Source organism: Lolium perenne, chromosome 2 (genome assembly GCF_019359855.2).
Source record: "Lolium perenne isolate Kyuss_39 chromosome 2, Kyuss_2.0, whole genome shotgun sequence".
Lineage (NCBI taxonomy): Eukaryota > Viridiplantae > Streptophyta > Magnoliopsida > Poales > Poaceae > Lolium > Lolium perenne.
Genome location: NC_067245.2, coordinates 37550325 through 37558032, shown reverse-complemented (window position 1 = coordinate 37558032; position 7708 = coordinate 37550325). Strand labels below are relative to the sequence as shown.

Here is a 7708-nt window from a genome sequence, read left to right as displayed (position 1 = left end):
TTTGATCTAAAAATTTTAGGGGTTCTCTTAATATGTGCTGTGAACATGCATGATTTTTTTTCAAATTTTTTCGCAAAGTTTAAATTTGGTTTTAGGCCGCATGTCACACGGTGACATGCAAAAGGTGCATGTGACGTGATCTCACTCCGATCGAGACCCCCCCCCAGATTAGCAATTATGACGACCTGCGCTCCCCTCGCCGACCGTCGCGTGATGCCGCCCCCGCTCTTAGCCAATCGCGGCGGGGCACTGCTCTCCATCTGCCGCATGTTCGTGCTTCGGTGTTGCTAGAACGCGCTTGTTCTACGGTCGTCGCCACAGCAGCTTCTGCTCCGTGTTGGTGGGCGTGGAACTACTACCAATCAATGAGAAGCCTGCATACCTACGGCCGAGACATGACCGGCCATGGCGACCCGGTGATCGGCCGTGACGACGAGATCAACCGCGTCATCGACATCCTCTGCCGTCGGACCAAGAACTGCGTTGCGCTCATTGGCGCGGCTGGAGTCGGCAAGACGGCCATCGCCGAGGGTCTCGCCCAGCGCGTCGCCTCCGGTAGGGTTCCTGCCGCGCTCGTCGGGGCACGCGTCGTGGAGATCGACCTTGGGGCCATGGTGGCCGGTACAACTTTACGCGGCATGTTTGAGGAGCGCATGAAGAACATGATAAAGCAGGCGGAGGCATCCGACGGCAAGGTCGTACTGTTCATAGATGAGATGCACATGCTCTATTCCACCGGCAACACTCTGCATAATTGCACGATAGCCTCCAACATGCTAAAGCCAGCGTTGGCCCGTGGACGAATCCGTTGCGTGGGAGCCACGACTTTTGACGAGTACCGCCAATACATCGAGAAGGACCCTGCGCTCGAGCGACGGTTTCAGAAAGTGCAGGTGGAGGAGCCGACCACCGAAGCAACCATTGTTAAAATATTGGGCCCACTTTTAGTGGCCCAAACTAGATTTCAGTTTTTCCTATAAATCTCAAAGCCCACATAGTGGCAACCTTGTGAGTTTGAGCCCAAGTTGGTGGCAGCTCACTGGGGAGTGGCAAGAGGTGGGAAGTTTAGTCCCACATGGAAAGTTGGGAGGAAGTTAGACCACCTTATAAGGTGGGTTGTTCCACCACTAGTAAGTGAGTGAGAATAGGAGTGCTACTCGACTCGACTCGACTCGACTCGACTCGACGAGCCTCGAGCCGAGACTTTCCTTACTTTTTAAGCTCAGGAAAACGAACAGAGTCCTAGACGGACGCGTCGCAGTTAGTCGGTTCGGGTCGCTCCCGGATCGTGAGCTATCTGTAACCGACTTGAAATGTTCGTGCGACGTGGGTGTGGCCCACGTTGCCTAGGGTTTCCTGAGCCTATATAATCTCCTGCCCGGCTACCGCAGAAACACATCTAATATACGAGTTAGGGTTTCCACCTCTCTCTGCTTGCGCCGCCATCGTAGCCTACTCCATCCCGCGCGCCGACGTGCATCGGCGAACGGGAGAGCACGTCTCCGGAACCGCTCGTCCTTGCGATCCTGTACGGGAGAGGGCGAATTAGGTTTTTGGGAAGCGCTCTGCGTGACTGCTCAATCTCTTCATCACGGGTCGCCTTCCGTCCAAGTCGGGCGGTGCTGCCTACCGTCGTCTTCAACGCCGTCTACTACGACCCGTCGTCCCCGTCATCAACAACGTTGTCATCAACAACGTTACTGCTGCAACATCGTCTGCTACACCTTCACCGCCACCTCCACCAGATCGGTACGTGCGGCATATCTCGATCTGTTTAGCGATGGATGTTGTACTCTTTGCTCTGCTACTGTTCATGTTGATCACTGCATCTAGTATGTTCGAGTTTCACATGTTAGTAGTTACTGTCGTCATGCTTAATATTCTGGAATTAATCATGGAAATTGTACCTAATTATCCAACAATCCAAAAACCTAATTGTAGGCAATTTCCTGAGTTAACTATGGCTGGTTTTTCTCATAAACTGAGGCCGGATAAGTTTACCGGTGTGCACTTTAAGAGGTGGCAGGTTAAGGCCATGCTCTGGCTTACTCATCTGAAAGTGTTCGAAGTTACTGATGGTTTACTGATACGTCCAATTTGCATCACTATTTTATATCATAATTTGCTGTTATTCATTGATATATTTCATATTGGGACACAATACTTATGTTATTTCATCTATTTTGCATGTTTCATCATTATTGGAGGATCAAGCACCGGAGCCAGGATTCTGCGGGAAAAAGCACCGTCAGAACGCAATATTTCGGAAGATCAACTGTGGAAGGAAATTATACCAAAAATCCTATTTTTCAAGATGACGAAGGAAGCCAGAAGGAGGAGCCAGGAGGACCCAGGGTGGGCCCGCACCCTAGGGCGGCGCGGCCCATGCCCTGGCCGCGCCGCCATGTGGTGTGGGGGGCCCACAGCCCCTTTCGCCTCCTTTTCTTCGCGAAATCCTTCGTCCCGAAAACCTAAGCCACAGGGGGTACCTCGCGAAGAGTTACAGCCGCCTCTGCGGGGCGGAGAACACCAGAGAGAAAAGAGCTCTCCGGCAGGCAGGAATCCGCCGGGGAAATTCCCTCCGGGAGGGGGAAATCGACGCCATCGTCACCGTCATCGAGCTGGACATCATCTCCATAACCATCATCATCATCTCCACCATCATCACCGCCGTCTCCACCGCTGGACACCGTCATCGCCGTAGCAATTTGGGTTTGATCTTGATTGTTTGATAGGGGAAACTCTCCCGGTATCGATCTCTACTTGTTGTTGATGCTATTGAGTGAAACCATTGAACCAAGTTTATGTTCAGATTGTTATTCATCATCATATCACCTCTGATCATGTTCCATATGATGTCTCGTGAGTAGTTCGTTTAGTTCTTGAGGACATGGGTGAAGTCTAATTGTTAGTAGTGAACTATGGTTGAGTAATATTCAATGGTATGATATTTAAGTTGTGGTGTTATTCTTCTAGTGGTGTCATGTGAACGTCGACTACATGACACTTCACCATTTATGGGCCTAGGGGAATGCATCTTGTATTCGTTTGCCAATTGCGGGGTTGCCGGAATGACAGAAACCTAAACCCCCGTTGGTATATCGATGCAGGAGGGATCGCAGATCTCGTAGTTTAAGGCTGTGGTTAGATTTATTCTTAATTACTTTCTTGTAGTTGCGGATGCTTGCAAGGGGTATAATCACAAGTATGTATTAGTCCTAGGAAGGGCGGTACATTAGCATAGGTTCACCCACACAACACTTATCATAACAATGAAGATTATTTAGCCGTATGTAGCGAAAGCACTAGACTAAAATCCCGTGTGTCCTCGAGAACGCTTGGTCATTATAAGTAAACAAACCGGCTTGTCCTTTGTGCTAAAAAGGATTGGGCCACTCGCTGCAATTATTACTCTCGCACTTTACTTACTCGTACTTTATTCAACTGTTACATCAAAACCCCCTGAATACTTGTCTGTGAGCATTTACAAAGTGAATCCTTCATCGAAACTGCTTGTCAACACCTTCTCGCTCCCTCGTTGGGATCGACATTCTTACTTATCGAAGATACTACGATACACCCCTATACTTGTGGGTCATCAAGACTATTTTCCCGGCGCCGTTGCCGGGGAGTGAAGCGCTATTGGTAAGTGGAATTGGTAAGGAAAACCTTTACCGTTGTGCTGATTTTATTTCTCGCCCTGCTGCTATAAGTCATTATGGAGAGATCTTCTCTTCAATTTTTATTTGGGAAATCTACTACTACTGCAACGGTAGTGGATGAGGCGCCAGGTGAGGAAGTAATACCATATAAAATACCTATGAAAATTATTGAACATGTTATGGATAACCGCTATGAAGGGGATGGAACTGTCCATCCTGGTGATCATTTACTGTTTTTGCATGAATTATGCGGTTTATTCAAATGTGCAGGTATTGCTATGGATGAAGTGAGGAAGAAACTATTCTCTTTATCGCTGTCCGGTAAGGCGGCGCATTGGTATAAATTACTGGATAATGGGGATTCTCTTGAATGGAATGATATTGTGCCCCGGTTTTATTCTAAGTTCTATCCTCCAAGTGAAATTCACAAGGATCGGAATCGCATATATAATTTTTGGCCTCATGATGGAGAGAGTATTGCCCAGGCTTGGGGGAGATTGAAGTCTTTAATGCTCAAATGCCCCATTCATGAGCTTCCTGGTAATGTTATTATTGATAATTTCTATGCAAGACTTTCTTTTCAAGACAAGACCTTGCTGGATACTTCTTGTTCTGGATCATTTACACGCAACAAAGAAGAGTTTAAAAGGGACCTTCTTGATCGGATCCAAGAAAATACTGAAGGATGGGAGAACGACAAAGATAGAGAATCAGGTATAATTTATGATTATAAATGCATTGAAGCTTTTATGGATACTGATAAATTTCGTAATATGAGTGCTACATATGGTCTTGATTCTCAAGTTGCTGTAAATCTTTATAAAGCTTTTGCCTCTCATTATGAATTGCCAAAGAAGAATTTTGATAAGTATCATGAACCATATAAAGATAAAATTGATTCATCTATTAATAAATGCGTTGTAGTTGAAACTGCTGATCATATTATTCCTGAAGCTTATATTGAAAAAACTCCTTTCCCTGCTAAAATGAAGGAGTACTCTGTTATAAATAGTGCGGTTCATAAAAGTGAAAAGAAACCTGTAGAACCTGAAGAACAAATAAAAGTTGAACCTGCTGTTGCAATAGTTAAAGATCTTGTGACTGAAAATGTAGAGGATGGTCATATAATTTTCTGTGAAGATGCTTCTAATATTGTTTCACATCCTAATAAACCCAAACAAGCTAGTGTTCCTATGCTATCTGTTAGAATTGGTGATCATTGCTATTATGGATTATGTGATATTGGTGCAAGTGTTAGTGCTATTCCTTATGAGCTTTACACGGAGATTATGCAATTTAAAATTGATTCTTGTGAACTTGAAGATATTGATGTGGTTATTCAGCTGGCTAATAGAGAAACTATTTCTCCAATTGGTATTGTTCGAGATGTGGAAGTTTTATGCGGTAAGATTAAATATCCTGCTGACTTTTTGGTACTTGGTTCTGCTGCTAGCGATTATTGTCCTATTATTTTTGGTAGACCTTTTCTAAATACTTGTGGAGCTATTATAGATTGCAAGAAAGAGAAAATTTTGACTAAATTTGCTGGTGAATCTTATGAGTTTAACTTCTCTAAATTTACCAAAACTCCTTATAAAGCTGATTTGCCTAGTGATGATTTTAAAATGGAGCAATGTGCATCTATTGTTCTTGTTCCTAACAATCCTTTGCAGCAACATTTGGAGGATAGCGAGAGTGAAGTTTTTAGGAAAGAAAGAGATGAGCTTGAGGAAATTTTTCTTCGCCAACCTATTCTCAAGCATGATTTACCGGTGGAAGATCTGGGTACAACACCGCCACCAAAGGAAGATCCTGTTTTTGATTTAAAGCCTTTGCCTGATAATCTTAAATATGCTCATATTGATGATAAGAAAATATATCCTGTTATTATTAGTTCTAAGCTTTCAGAGATTGAAGAAGAAAGGTTATTGGAAATATTGAAGAAGCACCGAGGAGCTATTGGCTATACTCTTGATGATTTGAAAGGGATTTCTCCTTCTATTTGCCAACATGCTATTAATATGGAAGATGATGCGAAGCCTGTTGTTGAACCTCAGCGTCGTCTATTTCCGAAGATGAAGGAAGTGGTAAGGAATGAGGTATTAAGACTTCTTGAAGCTGGTATTATATATCCTATTGCTGATAGTAGATGGGTTAGTCCTGTGCATTGCGTTCCCAAGAAAGGAGGAATGACTGTTGTGCCTAATGATAATGATGAGCTCATTCCTCAAAGAGTAGTTGTAGGGTATAGAATGTGCATTGATTTTCGAAAAGTTAATAAAGTTACTAAGAAAGATCATTATCCTTTACCATTTATTGATCGAATGCTAGAAAGATTGTCTAAAAATACTCATTTTTGTTTTCTTGATGGTTATTCTGGGTTTTCACAAATTGCTGTTAAAGCTAAAGATCAAGAGAAAACCACTTTCACTTGTCCCTATGGAACTTATGCTTATAGACGTATGCCTTTTGGTTTATGTAATGCTCCTGCTACTTTTCAAAGATGCATGTCTGCTATTTTTCATGGTTTTTGTGAGAGTATTGTAGAGGTATTCATGGATGATTTTTCCGTCTATGGGAATTCTTTTGATAGTTGCTTGCGAAACCTTGATAAAGTTTTGCAGAGATGTGAAGAAACTAACCTTGTTCTTAATTGGGAGAAATGCCACTTTATGGTTAATGAAGGAATTGTATTGGGACATAAAATTTCTGAGAGAGGTATTGAAGTTGATAGAGCTAAAGTTGAAGCAATTGAGAAGATGCCCTATCCGAGGGATGTTAAAGGTATTCGTAGTGTTCTTGGTCATGCTGGGTTTTATAGGAGATTTATTAAAGATTTCTCCAAGATTTCAAAACCTCTTACTAATCTTCTTCAAAAAGATGTACCATTTGTTTTTGATGATGATTGTAAGGAAGCTTTTGAAACTCTTAAGAAAGCCTTAACAACTGCTCCTATAGTTGAACCTCCTGATTGGAACTTACCCTTTGAGATTATGTGTGATGCTAGTGATTTTGCTGTAGGCGCTGTTCTTGGACAGCGAGTAGATAAAAAACTGAATGTTATTCATTATGCTAGTAAAACTCTTGATGCTGCTCAAAGAAATTATGCTACAACTGAAAAAGAATTATTAGCTGTAGTCTTTGCTTGTGATAAATTTAGATCTTATATTGTTGATTCAAAAGTTACTATTCATACTGATCATGCTGTAATTAGATACCTTATGACAAAGAAAGATGCTAAGCCGAGGCTTATTAGATGGGTACTTCTTTTGCAAGAATTTGATTTACATATTGTAGATAGGAAAGGTGCTGATAATCCTGTTGCTGATAATTTGTCTAGATTGGAAAATATTGCTTATGATCCTGTTCCTGTTAATGATAGTTTTCCAAATGAACAATTGGCTGTAATAAAGGTGAGCTCGCGAGACAGTCCTTGGTATGCTGATTATGCTAACTTTATTGTTTCCAAGTACTTGCCTCCAACCTTTTCAGCTCAGCAAAGGAGGAAGTTCTTTTATGACTTGAGGCATTATTTCTGGGATGACCCACACTTATATAAAGAAGGAGTGGATGGTATTATGCGAAGATGTGTTCCCAAATATGAACAACAAGAGATATTGAGTAAATGTCATGGTAGTGCTTATGGAGGACATCACGCCGGAGAAAGAACCGCGCAAAAGGTTCTACAATCAGGTTTTTATTGGCCAACTCTCTTCAAGGATGCGAGAAAGTTTATTTTATCTTGTGATGAATGCCAAAGGGTTGGTAATATCTCCAGACGTAATGAAATGCCTATGAATTATACTCTTGTTATTGAACCGTTTGATTGTTGGGGATTTGATTTCATGGGACCTTTTCCCTCTTCAGAAGGTAACACTCATATACTTGTTGCTGTTGATTATGTAACTAAATGGGTGGAAGCTATACCTACAAAAAGTGCTGATGGTGAGACCTCTTTAAGAATGCTTTTAGATATTATTTTTCCTAGATTTGGAGTGCCTAGATATATTATGACTGATGGAGGCTCTCATTTTATTCATGGAGGT

At 42.4% G+C, this 7708-nt stretch overlaps 1 protein-coding gene across 1 annotated transcript; it reads left to right on the top strand.

The window, feature by feature from the left end:
- The first annotated feature begins 395 nt into the window (after window positions 1–395).
- LOC127328373 (uncharacterized) lies at window positions 396–1953 on the top strand. The gene is made up of 2 exons (XM_051354977.1): window positions 396–893; window positions 1942–1953. The coding sequence occupies exons 1-2, from the start codon at window positions 396–398 to the stop codon at window positions 1951–1953; spliced, it is 510 nt and encodes a 169-aa protein (XP_051210937.1).
- Window positions 1954–7708: the final 5755 nt, after the last annotated feature.

Coding starts and splice junctions, on each gene's coding strand:
- LOC127328373 (XM_051354977.1), top strand. CDS start 396: ATGACCGGCCATGGCGACCCGGTGATCGGCCGTGACGACGAGATCAAC.